Source organism: Ctenopharyngodon idella, chromosome 7, assembly GCF_019924925.1.
Source record: "Ctenopharyngodon idella isolate HZGC_01 chromosome 7, HZGC01, whole genome shotgun sequence".
NCBI classification, from domain to species: Eukaryota; Metazoa; Chordata; class Actinopteri; order Cypriniformes; family Xenocyprididae; genus Ctenopharyngodon; species Ctenopharyngodon idella.
Genome location: NC_067226.1, coordinates 20,015,286 through 20,042,614, shown reverse-complemented (window position 1 = coordinate 20,042,614; position 27,329 = coordinate 20,015,286). Strand labels below are relative to the sequence as shown.

Sequence of the window (27,329 nt, the reverse complement as noted above, 5' to 3'; positions counted from 1 at the left end):
ATATAATTAAATTATTAATTACTAAGTTTAAAAACCATTCCATTGCCAACATATCTCATTCACGCAATAAAACATTTCACTCTGACACCCTGTTTGACCTGCTGAGTAATTATTGTAAAATAATTACTGGGTTCGCTCAATTGGAACTTCTATAAGGTCAATAACAATTTAAAACGTGCTTTGGTCAAATCGATGTGAGGATCATTTTTGATTGTTTGTTTAATTGATGGCCAATTGGCATTGGTGTAGCTAAGAGTTCAAGGTAGTTCAGAGTATCATATGAGAGTTTCATTTTCAAAGGATGTTGCTAATGTTTTTTTTTTGGTTTTTTTTTCAGTGTTTAGTTTGTGCAATTGATCTCCCCTGCAGATACATTGATGCCTCAAGCACAGTGTGAGTATTCTGAAATACCAAAAATTATTATTGAAAATACAATTATACTGATATAGAAAACAGCCATCCAAAGTTAACTTTTTTCAGAAGATTTTACAACCTTCACAGACCTAAAACATGGTGATTACACTGAGATAATGAGAAGAAACAGTTCATAATTATTAAAAATCACTATCTATAAAGTATTGGTGGGTAATCTTGCTGTGAGTTTTTGAACAGGTTTTGAGAGAAGGTAATCTGGTTAGGGGTGACCTGGTGGCTCTGCAGTCTTATGTAGAGTCAGTACTGGATAATCCACATAGGGCATGATAATGTAGGTCGCCATCTGCTGCGTTTACTGACATCATAACAAGAGGGCACTGTTATACTGTATTTCTCTGCTTTAAATATTATAGGGGCTATGGAATTTCTATTGCATATTTAACCTCAATGTCACTGCGAAGTCATTTCAAGCCATTATAATACAGCACATACACATTAGCACATTCAGAATCGATAGCTAGAGCTGTTTTTTTTTTTTAAACAAATGACACCCGGTATTTTCAGATATTATTTTTTATTTTTTTAGTACATATGGAATTTATTTTAGTAATTATTATTTTTTTTAAATAAAATAGTATTTGTCTACAAATATATACACTACCGTTCAAAAGTTTGGGGTTAGAATTTTTTTTGAAAGAGATTCCATTCCAAATAAATGCAGTTTCTGAACATTCTATTCATCAAAGAATCGTGAAAATAAAATATTTCCACAAAAATATTATGCATCACACCTGGTTTCAACATTGATAATAATAGGTGTTTCTTGAGCAGCAAATCAGCATATTAGAATGATTTCTGAAAAATCATGTGACACTGAATACTGAAGTAATGATCTTGAAAATTCAGGGTTGCAATCACAGGAATAAATTACATTTTAAAATATGTTCAAATAGAAATCAGATATTTTAAATTGTAATAATATTTCAAAAACATTAAAAAAATCTCACCAACAAGAAACTTTTTAACGGTAGCGTATAAAGCTAATCCTGCTTCTAAAACCACCACAATATAATATGGATTCATGCATTGTAATACATATTTTGATATTCTGTGTCACCTGGTTTTCATGGTTATCCTATTATTATGGATTATGCTAATTGATCATCTATGTAGAAAACACTTCTTCCAAAAAAAAACCTCATAAAAATCATATAATTTAAATCAAGACTGTAGTTATCCCCTGGTAAAACTGAACATTTGTACTATCTAAAATTAGAATCAAATCATCACAGGGCCATATGCACCATATTAATACTGGTAGCACAATTATGTGGGCTTTTCTAGTTTATCTCAATACTGTATTTACTATTTTCTTCAGTCACAGACATGTTTTCTAAAAGGGATAATCCGCAAGTGAATGGTGTGAATTGACTTGTTATGTGTTAAGTCTTTGAGCCGGACCTGACGCCCCTCTCACTGAGTAATGGATTCCCACAGGGTAAATTTAGTTCCTTGTGAGACTTTGGTTCATTTCATAAAGGTTCTTCATGTAGAGAATAGAGATATGTGGCCCCTCAGACAGAAATGAGTCTTGTGTTTCCTACAGCTGTACATGTTTAAGATGAGTGAGGTGAACCACCAAGACTCCAAAGGAAAGGTTTATCTTATGAGATGCTGAACAGCCATGTAGGTTCAATATGCTTTGATACATTGAAAGCTTCTTCAAAGCAAATGTTCTACCATTTGAGTCTGACTTTCTACCATTACAAAAAGAAGTCCCTGTTCAGTAAACTGTACACACAAGCTTGCTTCATCAGATGCTTTTAAATGAAAAACAGATTGAAAACTAGCAAGAACAAAGTTTTGGTGCTCTTTTAGCTTGTTATCCATTTCTCCACCTTCCATTTCTTTCTGCGTACAGGTGTGGGTTCAAAAGGCAAAGGTTAAAGGTCATCAGTGATGGTGGATCAAGACATTGCCCTCATCCGATAGGGTGAGCTGAGCCACCTGACGCACAGTGGAGATCTTCCTCACCGCCTTCTTAAGCATTACCTTAAAATCTTTGGATTCACCTCTGTAACATAGAAAAACAAAGCAGAAACACACCTTAGTGTATCTAATATATCACCAAATGATAGCACATGTTTTTGACTTTCTGTCAAAAAGTTGGTTCCAAAAACAACAGAAAGAGAAAAGTATATTTAAAGGGATAGTTCACCCAAAAATGAAAATTCTGGCATCATTTACTCCCCCTCAAGTTGTATAAAACAAAGAAAGATATTTGGAAGAATGTCAGTAACCAAGCAGATCTTGCCCCCCATTGACTACCATAGTAGGAAAAAAATACTATGGTAATCAGAGGGGTGCGAGATCTGCTTGGTTACAAACATTCTTCCAAATATCTTCCTTTGTGTACTGCAGAACAAAGACATTTATACAGGTTTGGAACAACTTGAGGGTGAGTAAATGATGACAGAATTTTCATTTTTGGGTGAATTATCCCTTTAAGAATACATTAATATAAACTTAATTTAACTGTTATATATCTGTTATATATCTTAAAAAGTATATCAATTTGACAAGGTTTCATTTGTTAACATTAATTATCTACATTAGTTAACATGAACTGACAATTAACAATAATGCAACAAAAAAATTACATTATGTCACTTGGGAAAGCAAAACATTTAGACATGAAACATGAAACACTGAGAACAAACAAGACATTCAGAGCATGACAGAACACACAAACAGAAACATAACAGCATGCCAAACATAGCCGACGATCCATTTTAAAAAGCCGGCTATCCATATCTGAGGAGTGCCATCCAATCTGAAAGGAGAGAGCTTTAATAACCACTATCTTAGGCAAGTCACAAATATTCAAGACCAAAAATATCTATGAGGCTGTACAAAGTTACCAGAAATTGTGACATCACCAAATCACACACATACACAACTTCATTTAGATTTAAGGGTTACTTTGGTAAAAATCTATTACATAAAAAGTAAACTTTACATTAAAAAAAAAACTTCATGTACAAATTTATAAATATGACAGTTGCAGAAATGAACAGAAATAAAAAAAAATAGTGGAAAGATAAAACAGTAGGATAATGTAGTATCATCTGAGAAACATTACTTGAAAGTAGAAGAACTGAGTCTTGTGTATGGTTGGAGAATGAAACCCAACCAATATAGGAAAAATTGGCAACGACTTCCCACAATGACCTTTTACCCCCCATCCTTTCATCCTCCCCACCTCCCTCAACTCCCTGTGCCACATTGAGTAATGTTATACATTCTCCATGCATAACATTACCTCAGTTTTTCTTCTTTGCAAGCTGTGCTTCTGCTTTCCGCTTCTTGTATGCGGCTATCTCCTCCATCTGCAAGCCATGAGCCATTTGCCTGAAAAATACATTGGAGAAAATAAACAGAAGACACACACACAGACTGCAGGACACAGGCCGTGGAAAGGCCTCCCCTTACCCTGACTTTAGTATGGGCGGCACGGGGAGCGGTTTGGTGAAGCCGTCCCTCCCGGTGAGCCAGTAGGTTTCTTCTATACCCTTGCCCTGTGGAGAACAAAAGTAAATTGAATCAGATGACCTGTCGATGTAAACCCATCAACTTGATCATTCAAGAATTATTTTGCTACTTTGTTGGATGGCACTAAGACAACTCAATAAAATAAAGGATATTTACTGCATTTTGGAAAAAATGCATCATTTAATTCATGCCTGATCTACAACAACTACATTATTTACACAGTTTTACCACAACTGAACCATTATAGCATATAATGCACCATAACATACTGTACACTACCATTCAAAAGTTCTGGGTTGGTAAGATTTAAATGTTTTTATAAGATGTCTCTTATGCTCACTAATGCTGCATTTATTTGATTAAAAGCACAGTAAAAACAGTAATATTGTGAAATATTATTACAATTTAAAATAGCTGTTTTCTATATGAATATTTTTTTAAATGTATTTTATTCCTGTGATGGCAAATCTGAATTTTCAGCATCATTACTCCAGTATTCAGTGTCACATGATCTTTCAGAAATCATTCATGCTGATTTGGTGCTCAAGAAATGCCTTATTATCAATGTTGAAAACAGTTGTGCAGCTTATTTGTGGAAACTGTGATCTTTTTTTTTTTTTTTTTTTCCAGAATTCTTTGATGAATAGAAAGTTCACAGCATTTATTTAAAATTAAAATCTTTTGTAACACTGTAAATGTCTTCACTGTCACCTTTGATCAATTTAATTAGTCCTTGCTAAATAAAAATATTAATTTCTTAAAAAAAACTGACCCCAAACTTTTAGTGTATAAACAAGTAATTGTGAGACAAACGATATGAAATCTTTTGATTTGTCCAACAGATGAACTCAGAGCTCACCTTCAGTTCTGTTCTGGCTCTCAGCTCTACTTTGTACCCTAATTTCAGCTCCATCAGGATATTCACTGTACTGGAATGGACATGGATTCTGTACGCTGCAAACACATACACATTTTAAAAAGTTAGTTCACCCAAAAATGAAATTTCTTTCATTAATTACTCACCCTCACGTTGTCCCAAACCTATAAGATTTTTCGTTCATCTTCGGAAGACAAATGAAGATATTTTTGATGAAATCCGAGGGTTTCTGAACCACACATAGGCAGCAACATCATTGTACCTTTTTGTTAAAAAAGTCCACGTGACTACAGTCATTCAAACTTAATGTTATGAAGCGACAAGAATACTTTTTGTGCACAAAAACAAAACAAAAATAACTTTATTCAACAATTTCTTCTATGTCTGTCTCCTATGCAGTTGATGTAGTGAATGCTGTGCAGCGCTTCCTTGTTTATATTCGAATGCCAGCTCAGTATTGACCGACGCTGTACACGTGAGCAGCACGACACATGCATGTGATGCTGACGCAGGAGCCGGCCAATACTGAGTCCTCAAAAGGTGTAATGACGTTGCTGCCTATGTGTGGTTCAGAAACCCTCGGATTTCATGTAAAATATCTTAATTTGTGTTCCAAAGATGAACGAAATTTTTAAATGAGATTTTTAAATGAGCAATTTAAGAACAATTTCCTTGCCAGGCAAAGCAAATTATACAATTGATGACAGTCACTGAATTTCATTGATTATACAGATGTTAATCATTTTAATCACTGTTAAAATGTTTAATGAGACATATCTTTATATATATATATATATATATATATATATATATATATATATAGATTTTTGAAATACAGAAGCAGAATTGTTTATGGTGAAATTAAGTGTCACATTCTTACGCAATCCTGTAGACTCCATTCTAGAAGCAGTGGTAACCGTGTCCCCGAACAGACAGTACCGCGGCATGGTCAAACCCACTACGCCGGCCACACAGGGACCTAAAGAGAAAGCATACATAACGTAAATGAAACTGTCTACATTTATTACATTTAATCTTAAACCAAATGGCATGGATCAGCCTGACCTGAGTGAAGTCCTATTCGGATGCGGACCGGAACATCAGGCATATGCCTCATTTTGAAACTACCAACAGCACTCAGGATGTCCAGGGCCATGTTTGCAATCTCGGCTGCATGTCGGTTTCCATTGGGCATGGGCACACCTGATGCCACCATGTAAGCATCACCGATGGTCTCCACCTGCATGCAATGGAGACAGAGACACATTCATTAGTAAACTGAAAGATCACGGTATTTATGACAACACTTTTACACAGTTACAACAAAACAAAGGAAATCTCTGTGGAAGCAAACGCATTTTACAAAAAAAAAGCAATTTACTAAATGTTAAATTTTTCTACTGTTACCTTATAGACGTCGTGATTGCCGATTACGGCATCAAATGTTGTGTAAAGGTCATTGAGGAGGTCAACCACCTCAATGGGTTCACTGTTGGCTGAGATTGTCGTGAAGCCAACGATATCACTGAAATAGAGACTGACACTGTCAAAATACTCTGGTTCAACTGTAGTGCCCAGCTTCAGAGCCTCTGCCACTGACCTACAGAGGATTAGGTAACAAAAAGAAAAGACACTTTAAAACTAAGCACAAGTTTACTTACGGTATACAAGTGAATGAAAGTGGTTCCATGTTTATTTCTCTACTTATTTCTTAATGTGATGGTAAAGTCATTACTGTGACTGTGTATCAGTTGCTTACGGGGGCAACATTTGTGTGAGGAGTTTCTCAGTCTTTTGTTTCTCTATTTCCAGCTCCTCTGTCCTTTCCCTGATCAACTCCTCCAGGTTGGAGGAATATTGCTCCAACATTCGCAACATTGAGTCTATGATGTTGGTCTTTTTCCCTTTATTAACATTCTTGAACTGTAAAGAGAATAAGGGAGACACAAAGAAAGGCAGAGTATATAAGAATACTGAGCTCTAAAGTGATCCCAACAGCTTACCAAAGCATTTTGCTATTTGTCTCCATTGCTTGGTTATTCAGGGACATACGAATGTCAGTAATCTCTGCTGTAATTTCAGCCTTACAACTTTAACTGCTCTGTAAAAATGTTTGTAATTTTACAGAAAAATACTTTAAAACCTGTTGAATGATTAATTGGAAGTTATCTTTCCATATAAAAACAGTAAATGGTTTAACATTGCACTTTATGTAATCTTACTGTTTAATACTGACAATGAATTACAGTGTAACTTTTCAGTGAAAAACAGTAGAAAGGACATTCCCAGAAGTTCCTGCGTGACATTACATTTTAAATGAATTATGTTTCTTCTCATTTTTGTTATCAGTAATGTACATTAAAGGGTGATTTATGTTACATTTCATATAGTTTAGTTAATGTTTATTGCCTTCTTCCAGTGTTATCTGTTACCCTGATGTTGTATGAGTATTGTATGGACAGATAATTTACAATGAACTCTGATTCAACATGTGGCTTTCTATTTTAACACCTGTATTACTATGGTGGTTATCAGTACATTTTAAGGTAAAAAAAAAAAGATTTTGCCAAGTAGATTAGTATATTGACATTATTTCATTTAATAAAATATGTGATTCAAATATAAGTTCATACTGGAAGTACTGTCACAGAATTTTTTGTTTTGAATGTCCAGCAACCAGCTAGATTTTTTTTTAACAGTATTACTGATTTCTATGAGAGAATATGAATAACGTCATGTGACTTTATGGTGACTTTATGTTACTGATGTTCACCTGGTCAAAGATTTCTTCAAATGTGGGTCTTTTCTCTGGCTGTTCATTCCAGCAATGCTTCATAAGCTGGATACACTCCATTGGTGCGTGGTCCGGAGACACAATGGGCCGGCACATTGGAGGAGGCTTCCGGACCTTCTTGACAATTTCTGTATGATCCAGATATATTAAAGCTTACACTTTATAAAATACACTTTTGCAAAAAAACAATCAATTTTATATTTAAGGAAGGGGGCCTTTGCAAGGGGATCATCATATTTGTGTGTCTGTGTCACAGCCCTGGTATAGATGGTGGGGTCATGTGACTTTACCATCAAAAGACTGCTCCATCATACAGAACGGAGGCCCTCTCATAACCACCTCTTGCATGATGATTGAGAAACTGTACACATCACCAGGGTGAGTGCCATGCAAACCAGGGTAGGACCCTCTCAGTATCTCAGGGGCGGTCCACAGCAGGTCTATTGGGGTTAAAAAAATACATTGACATGCTTTGTAGGAGAAAAGATTATGGAAATGCATAGAAACAATAAGAAAAGGCTCACAATAAACCTTACCTTCAGCTGGCGGTTCAACATAAGGAAACCTTTGAGATTCCAACACCTCATTGTAGCCATAGTCTGTGATTTTGAGCACAAAACGCCCATCAACCACACAGTTCCTGGATTTAAGCCTTCCATGACAAATGTTCCTATGGTGAAGGTATTTCATACCCTGTATGCCAGTCATAAACACACACAAGCATACATGTGATGTAACTGCAAATGCATTTATGTAACAATAAAGTACACACTAGAGTACTAATATAAGAACTATTTTTTTAATGACCAATAATTACATTTAAAATTAATATTATAATTTCTTGTTTTTTTTTTTTGTGACATATGATTTGGGTATAAATTCAGAAGACATTATCAATGTGTGCTTGCTTTATTTCAATGTTGATATACATTTTATAAGGCAAATGTAATTTTAAATTCAACTAATCACATTGTTAGTAAGAGTACCTTGATGAGGTCCAGAATGAGAGAGGACTTGAACATCCAGTCCAGTTTGACGTCGTCATTGAACAACAGATCTTCCAAGCTGCCACGCGAACAGTACTCTGTTACTATGGCGAAGACTCCGCAGTCGTGGAAGAAGCCTAGAAAGGGGTTAACGTTCTCGTGCCTCATATCTTTCATCTGGAGTACAAAGAACACTTGTATGATTATTTGTATGATGAAATGAAGGAAATAATCAATAACAGAGAGAACACAGAATGTGGTTCTACAAACAGAATGAGCACTACACCTAAAGTTTTACAATGTAAAATCAGTGGAAAAACCAACCAGTTCAAAAACATCGCTGGTATTAGGAGTGATGCTCCGGAAGTTTCCGTACGGAAGTCGTTTCAGCCATGCCCAATCACCCTGCCAAATGAGAAACATTGTAAATGTTCAAAGTAGTATACATTAAAGAAGACTAGTGTTTCACAATTTTTTTCTATGAAGTTTACTTAAACAGTCATAATCCAGTTTTACACCATTCCTCTGGCCCTTAGAAAAAAAATGCTTTGATATTTTACTATTTCTAAGATTTTTAAGATTTCTATATGTAAATGACCTCTATTGTTTGTGACTGACTAATCTCCATGTGCAATACTGTTCAAAATTTTGGGGTCGGTAAAATTTTTTAATGTCAAAATACAGTAAAACTGTAACATTGTGAAATATTATTACAATTTAAAATTACTATTTTTATATATTCTAAAATGTAATTTATTCCTGTGATGGTAAAACTGAATTTTCAGCATCATTACTCCAGTCTTGATCCTTCAGAAATCATTTTAATATGCTGATTTGCTGCTCGAGAAACATTTACTAATATTATTATTATCAATGTTTTGTAACAATGTAAATATATTTACTGTCACTTTTGAATAATTGAATGCATCCTGTCTGAAAAAAAGTATTAATTTCTTTTAAAAAATAATTTTAAAAAATCTGTCATGGCTAATGGTTACAACATTGATTGTAACTATGGCACTTTTTAATGATGTTGACTCATATTTGCAGCTTTGTTTTCATAAATGGTCTGAGTGGTTTTGGAAGGGATATTTCAGTTGTGAATGTTAAAACAACACTCTATTTTAAACTCATTTTAAAGTAAGAAGTAAAATCAGCCATTTTGGATAACTTAGTTGCTCTTTTACCTCAAAAATGACAACATTTGAATTTTCGTAGGTGGCTGGCGATTGGCTAGAGAACGGAGACTTGAGGCTTCGCTCTGAAATGCTCATTCTCGTGTCGCTGGCCTTGCTGTCATCCAAACTGAGCTTCTGTTTTTTGGATAAAAGTATTAATTATTAGCGTATGTTAATGTTTGTTTGTTTGTGTGCACATATATGTGTGTGTGTGCGTGTTACTGACCTTATTGCTCAGGGAGGGGTTGATGAAAGTGACGTCATTTAAAGTCAGTAAAATCTTGTTGGCTCCCCGCACCAGTCGGATTTTATTAATTTTACGCCTATACAAAAAGTTCAGAAATATTGTAAAGAAATGTCCTGTTATAGTCTACACACTCTGAAAAACATTTAAACTTTGAAGGGCTAGTTCACCCAAAAATGATTTTTTTTTCGTTCCACACCCATAAGACCTTCGTTCATCTTCGGAACACAAATGAAGATATTTCGGTAACACTTTACAATTAGGTTCATTAGTTAAACATTAGTTAATGTATTAACTAACATGAACTAACCATGAGCAATACATTTGTTACTGTGTTTACTAATCTTTGTTAACGTTAGTTTATGAAAATACAGTTGTTCATTGTTTGTTCATTTTAGTTCACAGTGCATTAACTAATGTTAACAAGATTTTATTAGAGTAATAAATGCTGTAGAAGTGCAGTTCATTATTAGTTCATGTTAACTAATGTAGTTAACTAATGTAAACTAATGAACCTTATTGTAAAGTGTTACCGATATTTCTGATGAAATCCGAGAGGTTTTTTTATCTCCCATAGAAAACAATGAAATTACCACATTCAAGGTCCAGAAAAGTAGTAAAGACATCATTAAAATAGTCAACGTGACTACAGTGGTTCAACCTTAATGTTATAAAGTGATGAGAATACTTTTTGTGCGCAAAAACAAAACAAAACTGACCTTATGACTTTTAAAACGACTTTATTCAACAATTTCCTCTCAATCCTCTAATTTTTCTACGCAGTTTACATTGAAGACACAACGTACATTGTTTTTGTGCACAAAAGGTATTCTCGTCACTTCATAACATTAAGGTTGAACCACTGTAGTCACACTGAACATTTTAACAATGTCTTTACTATTTTTCTGGACCTTGAATGTGGTACTTCTGTTGCTTTCAATGGGAGATAAAAAACCTCTAAGTTTTCATTAAAAATATTTGTGTTCCGAAGATGAACGAAGGTCTTACGCATTTGGAACGACATGAGGGTGAGTAATTAATGACAGAAATTTCATTTTTTGGGTGAACTAACCCTTTAGGATAAATTTAGGTTATAATTTGTTGATGAATACCTGATGCAGTAAGAACAGCCAATCACGAAGAAGACGAACAGAAAACCAGACAGGAAGATTAAAGCTATACTGAAAATGTTTACACCTGTAACACAGAGGGTGATTGTTACATATGACATAAAATGCATGCATGTCAATGTGAGCGAACACCACAGTATAATTTACATACACACTCACCTCCACTGCAGATGATCCCACGTGTAAACCAGCAGCTGGAATCAGTTTTCGGTGGCCCTGCATGGGGAAAATGAATCGACCGACCCAGAAAGTGCACCATATCTGTCTGCATCTCTATACGATGTGTAGGTTGCAACTCCCAAGAAAAGCCATCTGTGTCCAGCACCACATAGTACAGCACGCCAAAGTCAGAAGAGTTTGCTTGTAGGCTAACACCTTTGAATAGCAGATTTCGGGCATTTTGGGCAATGTTCCCCCCAGACATCCATTGACCTGAAGCCCTGACACTTTGCACAGCATGAGCCATGAACACGATGGAGGAGTAGATGGTGCCAAACAATGGGGACACCTGTAGAATGTGAAGGTTTTACATTAGTTATTAGCGTACTTTTGAAACCATTTAATGCCCAGTGTAAACCATCTTTGTACCTGCTGTGGTTTAAGGTGCCTGGGCAGCTCTCCTTGCTCCTGGGCCTTTTCAAAAGCTTGGTAGAAAGACTGTTCCTGTGGAGACTCAATAGTGATGGTGAGCACGGCATCATAGGCTCGTAGCAGCTTGCTGTTGTAGCGCAGGGCTGGCTGGGTAATGTGATGGTAGGGCAGACTGTAAAAGAGAGTATCATAAGAAATAAACACCAACGAGCCGTCTGTCATCCGCATGTCATGTGCTGTCTCCAATAGCGTCTTCTGGGCTCCTCCACCAATCAACACCGAGTGCATAACGAGGATGACCACTGAAAAACAAAGGCATTGAGAAGAAGAGAGGACAGGTAGAAAGCACAGAGACAAATGAGCAAATCACACAGTGGAAAACAGGCAATCATTTGTAACATCTTATTGTACATTAATTTACATCATTATATTAAATACAGTGGGATCCACCTGTCTGAGATGACACTGAATATCTGTTTTTTTTATTAAATCATAATTTTTTATGAAAAATTCATATTTTAGATAAACTGTTTTTAGGGTAGTGCTGCTAATCAAAACAAAAGCAAATTTGTGACCCTGGACCCCAAAACCAGTCATAAGTCGCACGGGTATATTGTATGGGTCAAAATTATCGATTTTTCTTTTATGCCAAAAATCATTAGGATATTAAGTAAAGATCATGTTCCATGATGATATTTTGTAAATTTCCTACCCTAAATATATCAAAAATTTATTTTCGTAAAGTAATGTGCGTTGCTAAGGACTTCATTTGGACAACTTTAAAGGCAATTTTCTCAATATTTTGATATTTAATAGTCCATATTTTCAAACAGTTGTATCTCAGCCAAATATTGTCCTATCCTATTTCTAAAAAAACATACATTAATGGAATGCTTATTTATTCAGCTGTATAGTGATGTATAAATCTCAATTTCAAAAAAATTACTTGTTTTGTGGTCCAGGGTCACATTTGTCATGTTAACTCATTTTCAGTAAAACTGCTGACAAAAAATTATACATACACACACACATATATATATATATATATATATATATATTATTTTAATTATAATCTATAATTGTATAATTCAAATTAAAATAATTTGTAGTGATGGTTTTATTAATTTAATTATTAAACAAATAGAAGCATTTCACAAGTGGTCTTAGACATTTGGACCTCACTTTACACTACCATTCAAAAGTTTGGAGTCAGTAAAATTATTTATTTATTTATTGAAAGAAATTAATATTTTTATTGAGCAAAGACACATTAAATTGATTTTTTTTTAAAGTGACAGTATAGACATTTATAATGTTACACATTTCTGTTTCAAACTTTGTATAAAATGCTATTCTTTTGAACTTTCTATTCATCAAAGAATAATGACAAAAAAAAGTATCAAGGGTTTCACAAAAATATTAAGCAGCACAACTGTTTTCAACATTCATAATAATAAGAAATGATTCTTGAGCAGTAAATCAGCATATTAGAATGATTTCTGAAGGATCATGTGACACTAAAGAATTTAAAACTGTATTTAAAATACAGTATATTAAAATAGAAAACTTTTTTATTGCAATATTTCGCAATATTACTGTTTTTAATGTATTTCTGATAAAATAAATGCAGCCTTGGTGAGCATAAGTTTCAAAAACATTAAAAAAATCTAACCGACTTCAAACTTTTGAAAAGTAATGTAAATACTGATAAGTATAAGTATCAAAGCAATTATTTGAAGTAAACTCATATGGAGAGTAAATTATGAAATAACATGGAACTTTTATGTCCAAAACAATTGTAAATGTTACAGTTTAACATGAGAGCAGAATAATTATCAGTACATCATATCATCTGATAATAGCAGTGTTTTAAACTCACAACGAAGATCCGCCACTTTCTTGACCTTGGCCAGGGTATTGCGCACGCTGGTGTGGTCATTACGAACGGATGCCACAATGCCAACAGGCATTCCATGACCCCGCAGGGCATTGGCCAGCCTTATACCTGCCTCCACCCACACATCCTCAGCTGATGAAATGATGCCAACATGTGCCCAACTAAAGTGACGCATGAAGCTCAGCAGCACAAGGGAGGGGAGGGGCATGGTTCGGGCGAATGTAGGGTGACTGCGGGCATCATCCAGCTCATTTCCAATACAAGACCAGGAAAACACTGCCTTATTCCAACTCTTTCCTAAAAGAGAGGCAGCTTCACAGTAGCCTGGGTTAACTGGACCAATAAACCCAGATGCCCGTTTATAGTAACCAAGAAAACGGGCAAAAGACTGAGATGTCTCACAGTCCTCCTCCAAGATGACATAATCGAACGTGATGCCCTGTGAGAGGAAAGGGTCCTTGTTGATGTGCTCCACAGCTAACTGCGCAGCCACGCCGGGCTGGGCTTTAGTGAAGAGGGGGTCACATGACCAAGGCCCCACCACCCCAACCCTAACAGTGGCAGCAGTGGTGGCAGGGAAGAGGCACAGAAGGCTAACAGTGAACCACAGTAGCCAGAAACATAAATAGGTATGTTTATGACCATTAGAGAAATGGGTGCTTTGGTCAGGGGTCTGGAGTCCTCTGGTGGCCAACCCTGGAAGTAAGCTGTTAAAGGCACTGGATGGCCGTTGCATTGCAAGGTAACTGGTCAGCCACGCAGATGGTGGGTTGGCACACAGTGGAGCTCCTTCACTGTCACATGAGAGATGCCCTTAAGTCAATCATTCCATCAGCAAACTAAAAAAAGAAACGTTTATATGTAAAGATATGGAAACTGATAGAATTGATATTTATGCATTTGCAAAAAAAGAGATCAGTTGCATTATATGTTAGCATTATATGCAGTAATTAGCAAAAATACATTAAAGGCACATTAAGAATACATTAAAGGCACACAATGTAAATTTTTCGCCGCTAGCGGTCGCCTATTCGAAACAAAGCCGTAGCTTGACGACGCCGAGATTGAGCGCGGAATCTTGGAAGTTGTCGTCAACACCTCACAGCCAGGGGAAAAAATCTCACGGGACTCGGGCAGAAATCATGTTCATGGATGAGATTATTAACATTACTGTAGTATGAAGCAGAGAAGGACGAGTGCTATGGGAGCTGAATGAAGCCACTGGAGCGATTGCTAATGAGAGACAAGCGCAACACACACCTCGCGAGCGGCAGAACTTTTATTATGCCACGATCGCCGCTTCCGTTTCTTCCAGTCAAGCGTATGTGGGGTAACGCAGCGCTGTTTTATCATATTAGATACATTTAAAGGAATAGTTCATTTTCAAATAAAAATTTCCTGATAATTTACTCACCCCCATGTCATCCAAGATGTCCATGTCCTTCTTTCTTCAGTTGAAAAGAAATTAAGGTTTTTAATGAAAACATTCCAGGATTATTCTCCTTATAGTGGACTTCAATGGTCTCCAAACGGTTGAAGGTCAAAATTACAGTTTCAGTGCAGCTTCAAAGGGCTTTAAACGATACCAGACAAGGAATAAGGGTCTTATCCAGCGAAACAATCAGTCATTTTCTAAAAAAAAAATCAAAATGTATATGCTTTAAAGGCACAAATGATCGCATCACAAGTGCTTCCACCAGAGCGCGATTCCATATTCTTCAAAAAGCTTACGCTGAATGTCCTACACCTTCCCTATTCAACTTACGGAAAAAATGTAACTGGCGCCGCGTTCATTCCATAAGATGAATAAGGAAGGCGTAGAACATTCAGCGTAAGCTTTTTGAAGAATACGGAATCGCTCTCTGGTGGAAGCACTTGTGATGCGATCATTTGATTTTTTTTTTAGAAAATGACCGATCGTTTCACTAGATAAGACCCTTATTCCTCATCTGGGATCATGTAAAGCCCTTTGAAGCTGCACTGAAACTGTAATTTTGACCTTCAACCGTTTGGAGACCATTGAAGTCCACTATAAGGAGAATAATCCTGGAATGTTTTATTCAAAAACCTTAATTTCTTTTCGACTGAAGAAAGAAGGACATGGACATCTTGGATGACATGGGGGTGAGTAAATTATCAGGAAATTTTTATTTTAAAGTGGACTAATCCTTTAAGTGTGTTGAAAATGATGTTATAACGTTACTCTGAGTGTTTGCTCGGCAGCTGCTATGAGACACTTGTTGCACACTGCAGTAAGCTAGATCGATATTAGAATATATTAATAAATGCTGGATGGCTTGTGTTGATAAATGGCATGCAATTAATGTTAAAACGTTGTATGACGGAGAAAATGCTGTATTACTGTTACTAAAATAAAGCTGCATCTGATTATGCTTTGTTAGCTACTTGACAAAATAGTGTTTTTCTCTGAGGCATGATAAAAAACATGTGGTCCCATAAAAAAAAGAAAAGAAAGTGAGATTCAAACAATAAGACTAAACATGTTGAGCTATATAACAATAATTAGTTTTCTGTCTATAAATGTAACCAAACAGTTGTTCCCTTGTCTAATAAAACATGTAATATATTAAAGCGTCTTTGGTGTTTCCATGGTTTCTACAAAATAAAACCAGAAATCGAGGGTAACACAGGTATGACGTCACTGATAGGCGACGCACGGACACGGTTCGTGTCCTGGTTAAAATAGCTTATTTCTCTGGATTTAAACATTCTTGGAAACATCTAGGATAATGTAAGTACACAAGTCAACAAAATATATAACGCTGTCCTAGTGGTTTTTGGATATTTAAATCCAAAAATCTTACATATTGTGCCTTTAATGAAGAAAGTGCATTAGATTAAATCTTTACATTTGTGCTGGTTATTATTAATGGTGAAGGATTGGGAGTGAGAGGATTGCTGAAATCCTGTTAAGGGTACAGTATAATTCAGTAATGCTTAGGCTGGTCATCTCAGCATTATTAAAATAAAACATTTCATGCATTTATACTATGGTCATGTACACCCAAAAATTCTGCAGAACAACCATTACTGTATGTCCTAGCAGTCCATATGAAACTTACGGGACTTTAAACCTGATTATCCAAATATGTCTGTGCTGCTACTTGAGTTTACTGTGACCATCACAGCTGAAATACAGAAATGAACAAGTAAACCAATTTAATTGTGAAAAAGTGAATAGGCTGACAGTAGTACAAACAACCAACTATATGCATTATCTATATTTACAACACTTTTTAAACTTATATGTACGACTCATATTCAGTGTTACGACTCTCAATGTCAGTCTTAAAAACCACAGTCTAGCTTTACCAATTAGTGATACTAAACTAATTACCTAACCACTGGATTTGACTTACCTACTCTAACTGGCAAAGTGATGTCTGATTGCTCATTTCCATAACTTGTTGTCTTCATCTATGCAAGTCCTCTCCATGGAAACACTATAACCATGTGCAAAAACCAATGTACCAACTATTTCTTGTTATTTGCAAATCTGCTATGAAATAAATCCAAATATGAGCAGCAAGTACGATCACGGCCTATCCAGAACTGAGTTACAGTTATAATCTTCTCTTCTGCTGCGCACCATGCCACTGCTGACCTCAGTGAATGACCTGAAGATTATATCAATCCAATTTTCAGCCTGTGTGATGGACACATTGTAATGTTATTCATACTCTTCCAAATATAGCAGTTGCTGGTAATTGTTGCTAAAATACATATTATTTTTACACAAAGAGTTGGTATAATGAATAGGATAGATTTAGAAAAATGCAATATAGCTTCATTTTTTTCAGGTGTAATGGTGGGAACTCCAAAGTTCTGCATTTTAATCCGGGAAAGGAGACAGAAGAAGATAACTGCAGTACCCACACATACTATAGGGGGCAGTAGAATCCAATGAGTATATTTTCCCAACCGTTTTATCTGCCTGGCGGATATTGTGGCCTGGAGCTCTGTGAGATTAGCTTGCTCTATTATCGTTTTTTCAGACATTTAATTTTGGTAAAGTTTGCTAAGTTTTAGGAACAAAAGTGACACTGTACTTTGCGGGTCACTTTCATTATCTGCTCCATCTGTCCTTAGTCTCTCACTGCGTCCTCCCTGCAATCCTAAACAAATACTTTCCCTATCCAGATAATTGCTTTCTTATGCAATGAGTGACCGAAATGAAATCCTGGATCAATCAGAATGTTTTAGTAAAGTCTTGTCTTAAAAACTTTCCATATGCCATTTTCTCTGTTTTATGTGCTCACAATCAAAACAGATTTTGTTCCCATCCATAATTCTCATAATTCACTCACCCTGACATGACCTGGCATTACTGTGGTCATCCAGAGGACATTTCAAGAGGGGAAAGGCAACGAGAAATGTCACACTCGTGTCAAAAGTAGTGCTGTGGAACATGGAAAGACTGCTGTGGTGTGGCAGATCTTAGTGCCTCACAACATTTCCTCGTTGCCATCCAAACCTTCCCTCATCAGAGCCAGTCATGATGACAATGATTAATTATATTGTGGAAAGGATGACCTCTGGTGACAGACTAGAGAAGTTGCAGGTCTGATGTGGCATTTAGATCTACATAGTTAAAACTCAAGATATTTTGTTTTGGACTATTCTTAGATCTGCATGCCTTCCAGAATAGCAAATAAAACCAATATAACTTTTTTTTTAACCACTGATTAATAAGGAATGGAAACTCTCTAAATCATTCCAGACTAGATTCTAAAATAGTTATGATGGGGCTTTTATAATACTTCAATGCCACATTTAGTTTAGAAGTAAAACAGATGGAGTTCAATGATATGCCATGAATCTTTTTTGTTGTAGTAACCAGCTAACCAGCAGACAACTCTAAAACATTGCTCAGTGATCCAGTTCTGTTCCTTTGTGTGTGTGTGTTTATATAAATGTACAGTAGCCTACATTTACTGTATATAAAATGGAATTGAAGAATATGTGTTTAAGAAAGTATTTTTATATATTTGTCTGTATATGGGTGGTTGCACAGTAGCTGGAAAACTGGGGAAACAACACATTTGAAGAAACTAGATCAAAATTACAAATGTGTCTGGTAAATGAGTTTTTATAAGGTCTGCAAAGAAGCAATTCAAGACAAACAACAGATTTATTAACCAAATAAATGTCCAAATTGGAGGTGAATCGGTCACAATTACAAAATACTTTTAAAGATGCAATTTCAGCTATTTTCTAACTTTTGCCTCACACCCTCTCTTCAGACCTGCCCTAAAAACACATGACATCAAACACAGATGCACACAATGGTTGACAGAGAGCGTTTTTGATATTAAAGAAGGATTTTTATTATTATTTTTATTATTCCTGCTGTTGTTTAGAGAGTATAAAGCGATCAAAAGACACTTATTTTAGTGATATAAGAATATTTTATTGTGTGAAAAAAAAATGCTTACAGCACCTTTGAAGTGTCAAGTCAGAAAATTATTGAGATATCAGATGCCAAATATAGATCAGGGCTAGAAGGACACCTCACAATAGGAGTGTTTTTGTTGTTGTTGTTTGTTTGTTTGTTTGTGAAAAGGGAACCAAGTCCTGGCTTATGGTGCCCAGCAAAAAGAGGCCAAAAAGATATGGCCACGGAAACAAAATACATATCTGGATTCATAAACCAAAGAAAAACTTGAACTTGATTATGTGATCGCAGTGCATTCTCATTGTATGGAAAAGAACAACTTTACCATTTTGATAAAACTTCTTTTGTGTTCTATGGGGGAAAAAAATCTAACTATTTTTGAGCGACATGAGCTAGATGATGAAAAAAAATTCAGGTTAAAGCAAATGATCTGCGAACGGTGTGACTCAATTGGACTGACCAAATTTAGACATGGGTTGAATGAACATGATGCTACTGCATCATTGGATAAATACAATAGACAAAAATGAGCACAAAACTGAATGGGCACCTCTCTGATCAAGTGTCTACAAACTCTGCTTTAAGTTTCACAGAACTGTGGGACTGATATTTGGAGAAAATGATTATGTAAAGCCAACATGCAGTGAAGCATAACCCACATAACCCTCATAAAATCTGGATCCTTCAGCATTGGGAAAACGTAACATGGTCTACATCCAGATGGTTCATGTTTGAAAGAAGCCAAAGGACACCTTGACTATAGACAGTTGTTAAACATGGTGGGTGATCTGTAATGGTATGGACAGCCTTCTTGTGGGAGCGATTAGGTCTGATGGCCACTCTGTACAGTATGATGGTATATACATGAGGCCATTTTAGTTGACCAGGTGCGTCCTGTGGTAAAATAGCTTCTGCAGCCTCCCCATCACTGAACTGAAACATGACTGAATCTTGAGTTTGAATTTTCACCTCTGAATATAAAAGAAAAAGCCAGGACTTAAACGGGACAGAAACAGTTACATGGTGAACACAGGAAATTTAGAGAGATTTTTCAGTGACTAAATCACATTTATGTGGTGAATTTTTAAAGTTAGTCAGCTGCACATATACACAGATTAAAAAAATAACAACTCGATTGGTCTTCAGTCCAAAACTGAACAAATATGAGAACAGACGTGAATGTACGTGGCTAAATTGAAAATGAAAATAAACCATAGACATGATTTGCTGTGTTAACACAACAGAATGTTCCCTTAAAGTGTTAGTTAACCCAAAATGAAATTTCTGTCATTAAGTACTCACCCTCATGTCGTTCCAAACCCGTAAGACCTTCATTTTCAGAACGCAAATTAAGATATTTTTGATGAAATCCGAGAGGTTATTTATCCTCCATAGAAAGCAATGAAATTACCACATTCAAGGTCCAGAAAAGTAGTAAAAACATTGTTATAATAGTCAACGTGACTACAGTGGTTCAACCTTAATGTTATAAAGTGATGAGAATACTTTTTGTGCACAAAAACAACAAAAAAAAATCAACAAATTCATCTCTCCCGTCATTCTCCTACGCTATTTACGTTTCAGCGCTTCCGGGTTCTACGTCAGTACACCAGTGTTCAGTATTGGCCGACGCTGTTCAAGTGAGCAGCACGTGATGCTGATGCAGGAGCCGGCCAATAATAACTTAATGGGAATGTTAGCAAAATGCATAATTTTACTGTAAAAAAATCATTCCTTGCATTGTTTTCTCATCCTTCTCATTTTTATCTCATTAATATATCTCCTTTCTGTCTCTCTAACTTCCTGACTTGCTGACTTCCCTTCCTTTCTTTTCTGTCTTTCTTCTCTTTCCACCCCCGGTCCTCCTTTGGGAATTGTCTTGGTCATGCTTCCTGTGCATGTGATAACGTAATGAGCTCAGATGGGGGGAAAAATGTCTCTAACCATTTCACGTCACAGCTGTTTCTCCTCTAATAACACTCTGCTGAGAATTCAATCTTCTTTGACCAGCTTTCCCGAATGAACCGTAATTTGGACAAACACCAATTTATACTCCTCATGAGTCAGAGGACAAAATAAGTACTCCCGTTTTACTCTGTTTAGCAGGCCTTTCTCAATAGCAAACAGGAAGCCATTTATAATTGTAATGTCAGAGAGATGGTTTTTTAAATCTGTCTTACGCAAACTAGAGTAGAGGCGCCACTGATTCAGGCTTGTGGTCTAATCCATCAGCAGATCCCTGAGATTTTTATAATTGTACTTAATGTTAAAGTCAGGCCAGATTACATGCATTAAAATAGTGTGACTCACACTTAAACACTCACAAACCTTTACTCACACTAAAGTTTTTTCTCCACTCATGCATGAATGTGCAGCACTGTGTAAGTTTTTTACACAGCTACTTACCAAATAAATATGTGCAAAACAAATATTGATTTTAGTTTAAATAATTTAGAATTCTATATTATCTTAAAAATTACACTATAGTCACAAAATTAGTCCATTACAATGTACAAAACAATCAGCCTAGCAACAAGTTGAACACTGCAACTATTTTACAGTAATATCAATACGGAAGATATACGGACTCTATACTTTTTTTTTTTTCTGGCCAAAATATATTTTAAATATATGCTAAATATATAATGTATAAATATTAGCTTCAACGTTCATATAACCAAAATATATTTATATTAAATAGCCTAATAGAAGTGGTCTACATTTATAACATGTAGGCCTACATCTACCTGTCAACATGTATTTCCATACCTTCGCGCACATCACACTTCATCAGCACGTCTTGTAAACAGAGTTGTAGACAGACAGCCACCAAAAAAAAGTTTTTTTGGCAGCTTGATACACGCTCCGAACCACTGATTCGAAACAAAAGATTCGTAAAGCTTCAAAGCTTCATGAAGCAGTGTTTTGAAATTGCTCATCACTAGATATTGTTGAATAAAGTCGTATTTTGTTTCTTTTGGTGCACAAAAAGTATTCTAGTCGCTGCATAACTTCAAGGTTGAATCACTATAGTCACATGAACTGTTTTAAATATGTCTTTAGTAGCTTTCTGGGCATCTGAAAGTGTTAATTATCTTGCTGGCACTGGAGGCCTCACTAAGCCATTGAATTTTATCAAAAATATCTTAATTTGTGTTCCGAAGATGAACAAAGGTCTTACAGGTTTGGAACGACATGAGGGTGAGTAATTAATGACAGAATTTTCATTTTTGGGTGAACTAACCCTTTAACTCTGAAATAAATCTGCAGCAATCAGGTGGTAGAAGTAGCTCTGCAAGTTGCTTACGTTCATTATTATTGTTTGAGACATGAGGTAATTTAACTGTCTCTCTTTGCAGACACTTTGCAGAATCTGTTGTCTGCATTCATGTGTTTTGAAAGAGGCGTGGCTTTGGAGAGCGCTCTGAAGGGAGTGTGGGATCTCATGCTTTCAAAGCTAACTTGCTATTGCTAGCCTCTCTGCAATAGCCTACCTTACCTTTAATACAGATACGTTCATACACATCTGACGGATGAACTTGCGCCTTGACTGTACAATTGTTGTTTCAAATGTAATACTTTATACAGTTTTATTTACATTGCTGTCTTTTTTTTATTTAGTCACTGTCATATGGTTAAGGGTGATTAAATGTGGTTGAAATCTGTTTACGTTGCCGCCCCGTAGTTGTCATTTCCAAGTGTCAGAATCAAGTACCTATTCCAGATAAAGAGCATATTTAAGTTCTTTTAAAACCTTTCTTGATCAGAAATGCATTTGAAACTACTATAACTCTGGAACATTTAGTCCTATAGAGATATCCCACAGCTGAATTACATTTGCACATTTAATAGTGACAAGGGAGTCAAAAAACCTAATGCTTAACAACAGCTGCAAAATCTGGTAATGGTTTAGGGGACTTCTGGCGATCGACCAAACAGTTCTGAGTTCTCTAGTTTGTAATGATTTGAGAATGATATGAAAACATTTTAGTTGAAATGGGATGGTGATGTTGACACAAGAAAGTCTTTGATGTAAAAAAAAAAAGAGAGAGAGAGAGAGAGAGAGAGAGAGAGAGCAAAGGCTTGTTGAGAAAGAAGTTAAATAACCACCGCATGTTGTATTTTTTTTTTTTTTACCAGTCTTTTACATTGTCTAAGTATAATGAAATGGACGTACGTTCTGAGAGCAGAAAAGGCTGGTCACATTCTGGATCTGCTTTTCATTAGGCCATTGGGTGAAGAGAAGAAAATGGTAAATCAGAGGTGAAAGGTTAGAAGTCAATGACTCAGTAGGTGCATGACCAATAGTTCAGTCTAGGAATCTCCAGACCTGCATCAGAGGAATGCTACTTCATCTGTGCTGAAAGATAAACAAACGTCTATTTGAGTGGGCAAATGGGACATCTGGAAGAAGGAAGCCAAAGAGACCCTCAACGAATCTCCACAGTATGACGAAATCCTTGACACAGTGTAAGTAGGTCAAAGGTCATGGGAACCACCAGTCAACAACCTCTTCCTCCCACGATTATAAACAACATAGCTGGATTATGTTATCTAACTGTCAGGAAAAGTCGGGATAATCCTAGTACAGCATTTTGCAAAACTGCCCCCAGTCACACGAGAATCTTAGGAATAGACTGCGGTCATCTTACGTTTCCAATAAATGGCCCTCTAGTATGTTTGTTTTATTTTGTTACTTTCAGTATAATAAATGGCTTGGTCAAATATAATTAGTTTATCCTTGCTTCACATTAAAAGAGATTAAGGAAATTCATTTATAATACAAGAAAATCATTACTAAAGAATTGAATTTGAGAAAGTCATTTAATCCTGGAAAACCAGGAAACATTTGCATGATAGCAGCTAAAACAAAGAAACAAAAACAGCCTTAATGGCCTTAAAACCATTAGATTTAGAGTTCAATGCCAGGAGTCCCATGCTTCCAGAGAGCAGTGATATCACCACTCATCTTCTATGAGTACTTGCATAAACAACTGGCAAGTTTCATTGTTTTGCCTTGTGTTTCACAATCACTTGTGCAACAGTATGTTGTTAACATTTTCTAAATCCTCTGCGGTCACATTCGTCAACTAGTTCATCATCATAGTGCCGTAGCTGACTTGACCTTGGATGACAGCACTTGTCTGAACCTTCTCTTCAACTCTTGCATGTTCGGGCTCTTTGGCCTGGCAAGGTGTAGCCCACCTTTTCTCTTCTCCCCATTTCCTCCTCCCAGCGCTCGGCTCACCTCCTGACATAAGTGCAGAAAAGCAGCCTGGACGCTTTCATGGTTCTCCCTGGCCGAAGCCTCAAAGTAGGGCCCTCCCAATTCATCAGCCAGCGCCTTACCCTCATGATCCGGGACCTGCCGGGCGCGCAGCAGGTCGCTCTTGTTTCCCACAATGATGACAGGGATGTTCCCGCTGGGATGGATTCGGCGCACGTGTTGGTAGAGAGGCTGGATGGTACGGTAGCTGTTGAGGTCAGTGATAGAGAAGACGAGCACATAACCATCTGCCCAGTAAATGGAGCGGTTGATCTGCTCCTGACAGTAAAGACCCTCTGCATCATCCTAGAACGAGAAAACTGTTGTTTTTATTCCAATTATATAAATATTTTGCACATTTTTTAATGCTCTCCAAGGCTGCATTTATTTGATTAACTTATAATGTGTTTAATATTTTTTCAACAATAATGTAACTGACTGCCAATAAGTTAGTTCTAACATAACAACTAAGAAGTAAATTCTCAATTATCATAACACCTATAAATACACTGTGCTTGAGCCAGGATCAGATTCATTCAGTTGAAGAGAGCCCTTCAGTACACATGAGTCAGACTAATGAGCTTATGGCTGAACACACCCTTTTTATCTCCTCTGCACTGCATACTTTGTTTACAGGCCAAATGTTTGAACTAATATTCCCCACAGTTCATCTGAAGCATGCAGGAATCCCATAGGCAATGACTGAGTGATCTAAATGACAGTGATAATACTCCATGGGCACACTTTTGATGGAGGTTTAGCTTAAAGACGGGATAAACGCATTGGTATAATGTGGAGGTACCTGCAGTGAGACACATGGAGTGTCCTGCACTTGTAAAGAAACTTGCTCCCCATCCAAATTAATCTTCCTTGAATACAAGGCTCCTAGAAATGTTGAACAAAAATCACCTTGTAAAACAATAAAGCTCTTTAGAGAAGTTCATTACACTTTTTCAGCAATTTTAAGTTTAATTTCTGATGAGGAAAATTGTGCTGAAAGTCTGAAAACTCGAGTACAAATTACAGAAATGATTGTGACAAGTAAAATGGGTTGAATTAAATGTTATAAAGATGAAAGCATTTTCACAGTTCAGTATAGGATAACTGTAGCATTCATTATAATGTTTACCTGTGTTGGCTTCATAGTCTCCAATGAATCTCTTAGTAAGAAATCTTACAATCAGAGCTGAAAATAGAAACCAAATGGAAACTTTGCATTAGCATAACAAGCAGTGTCACATAGCTCGTGCACAAGTCAGTGTATGTCGCACCCTGGCGTTATAATGGCTTAAATATCCCAAACATCATCATCATCATTTTTCAGGATTAGAAACATGCATACCATTGAGACTTTATTAATGATTTTAAACAGAATTAATGCATAAACATTAAATCACCGAGTCCTATTAGAATGAGTTACTATGAAATAAAAATATGATAGCCTATGCATGATGGCATAAAGAACAAAAACTGTTTTAAATATTACCTATATATTACAAGCTACATAATTTGATACATTTACCTGTTTTTCCAACATTGCTTGCCCCAAGAACAACTATTTTGACGTTTTTGTTAGGCACGCAGTCTAGTACAGGGTACTCCGGTATGGGAACTAGCAAAAAGTTGCTAGAGCCACTGCTCATTGTTCTTGGCTGCTCGATAAGAAGACGCATTTAGAAAGCTGTAACTATTATTAGGCTGTCTAGAAATGCATCTCTTTTCTTCCGCTTTCTCGCGCTATACGAGCCCGCTTCACACGTTAGGTGTCCTCCTCATAACGCAAGAAGCCTTCCGTTACTTCGGCAGACAGAGGTCTTGATAGACTGCTTTAAATAAATGCAAACATCCAGTGCACCCCAAACGCTGGCTCCGCTTCTGCACGACATGAATGTTAATTCTGCATAACGGCCCTCTAATTAAGTAACTAATAAAGTCTATAATGAAGTAAATTTGAACTGTTCACATCCCGCAGTTCCTGATCGCCAGATCTCTCTCCACAGACCTCAACTGCGCCTTCAGCCAAAAAGAAAAAAACAAAAAAAAAAACGGACAAGCTAAAGAGGGGCGTGAATAAACCAGTGTGAAACTAATTTTCAAGATCAAATGGGATAGAATAAAATGTATATTTATAAAATAATTATATTTATAACAATTTAAGTAAATTAAAACGTTTTTCAGTATTATATGTTTGTGTCTGATTTGCTAAATATATTAATAGGTGTGCTATAATTTAAAAGAATTTGCGAATTATTGAATTACTTTTTTTTTTTTTTTAAATGACATATTTTAATGACTTTTTCGAAGCACTATGGAGAGCGTCGATAGTAACAGAAAGCGCTAGAACAGCTGTTACCATGTTTACCTCCTCACGCAAACGCGACTGTTTGCAACCGAAGCTTTCTGCCTTTTTGTGGTAACTGAAACATTGTTTGTAACTGTTGTAAAGCATAGGCTACGTTAAAATGTCCATTCAGACCAGCAAAGTAGGCCTAGCCTATAATGTTTTAATGACATGATTGTGCTGATTCAATAAAGAGTTTGGAAGTCCACACCACAGTTAGAACGATAACGACACAGAGGAACGATATTTGAAACACTTTCAGAGCAATTTTTTTCCAGCTGATGAACGATGAAAACATTTGTGAGTCAATTAATCCATTAAAGCTACAGGCGACGGAATGTTATCGTGAGTTATCGTCGTCAGTTTAGTTATTGTATGGTGTGAATGGGCCTTAAAGGGATAGTTCACCCAAAAATTAAAATATAGGCTGTGTCCGAAATCGCCCCCTATACCCTTAAATAGGGCACTATTTGAGGGGACAGCCATTTAGTGTCCGAAACCATAGTGGACGATGTTGAGTGCACTCATTCAATCCCACAATGCACTGCAATAACAAGTGTACAACCGATGCACGATCTACGGCTAGAGAATACCCATAATGCACTGTGGAAGTCGCGCGCTGAATGAATTCCCGCGTCTCGCCAGGAGATGGCGCCCGCAGCTGAATCAATCGTCCATTCAT

General features: G+C 36.3%; 2 protein-coding genes across 6 annotated transcripts; both read right to left on the bottom strand.

Annotated features, from left to right (window-relative positions):
* Positions 1-1,207: 1,207 nt before the first annotated feature.
* On the bottom strand, positions 1,208-18,073 carry gc2 (guanylyl cyclase 2). Of its 5 annotated transcripts, XM_051898957.1 has the most exons (20): positions 14,796-14,937; positions 13,607-14,463; positions 11,725-12,029; positions 11,296-11,644; positions 11,119-11,203; positions 9,989-10,085; positions 9,772-9,897; positions 8,909-8,989; positions 8,585-8,761; positions 8,135-8,291; positions 7,889-8,038; positions 7,578-7,726; positions 6,564-6,727; positions 6,212-6,404; positions 5,870-6,044; positions 5,685-5,783; positions 4,787-4,881; positions 3,868-3,953; positions 3,698-3,786; positions 2,303-2,449 (listed from the first exon to the last, which is right to left on the bottom strand). In XM_051898957.1, exons 2-19 carry the CDS (start codon positions 14,358-14,360, stop codon positions 3,699-3,701), a joined length of 3,330 nt encoding a protein of 1,109 aa, XP_051754917.1. In that variant the 5' UTR covers positions 14,361-14,463; positions 14,796-14,937; the 3' UTR covers positions 2,303-2,449; position 3,698. The 5 variants fall into 5 exon arrangements, with proteins under 5 accessions (XP_051754916.1, XP_051754917.1, XP_051754913.1 ...); XM_051898956.1 differs by lacking the exon at positions 3,698-3,786 and having other exon boundaries at positions 1,208-2,449; XM_051898953.1 differs by lacking the exon at positions 14,796-14,937 and adding an exon at positions 17,953-18,073 and having other exon boundaries at positions 7,889-8,291.
* Positions 18,074-23,688: 5,615 nt separating this feature from the next.
* Positions 23,689-26,352, bottom strand: rasl11a (RAS-like, family 11, member A). The gene is made up of 4 exons (XM_051898973.1): positions 25,829-26,352; positions 25,436-25,492; positions 25,109-25,191; positions 23,689-24,612 (listed from the first exon to the last, which is right to left on the bottom strand). Exons 1-4 carry the CDS (start codon positions 25,977-25,979, stop codon positions 24,142-24,144), a joined length of 762 nt encoding a protein of 253 aa, XP_051754933.1. The 5' UTR covers positions 25,980-26,352; the 3' UTR covers positions 23,689-24,141.
* Positions 26,353-27,329: the final 977 nt, after the last annotated feature.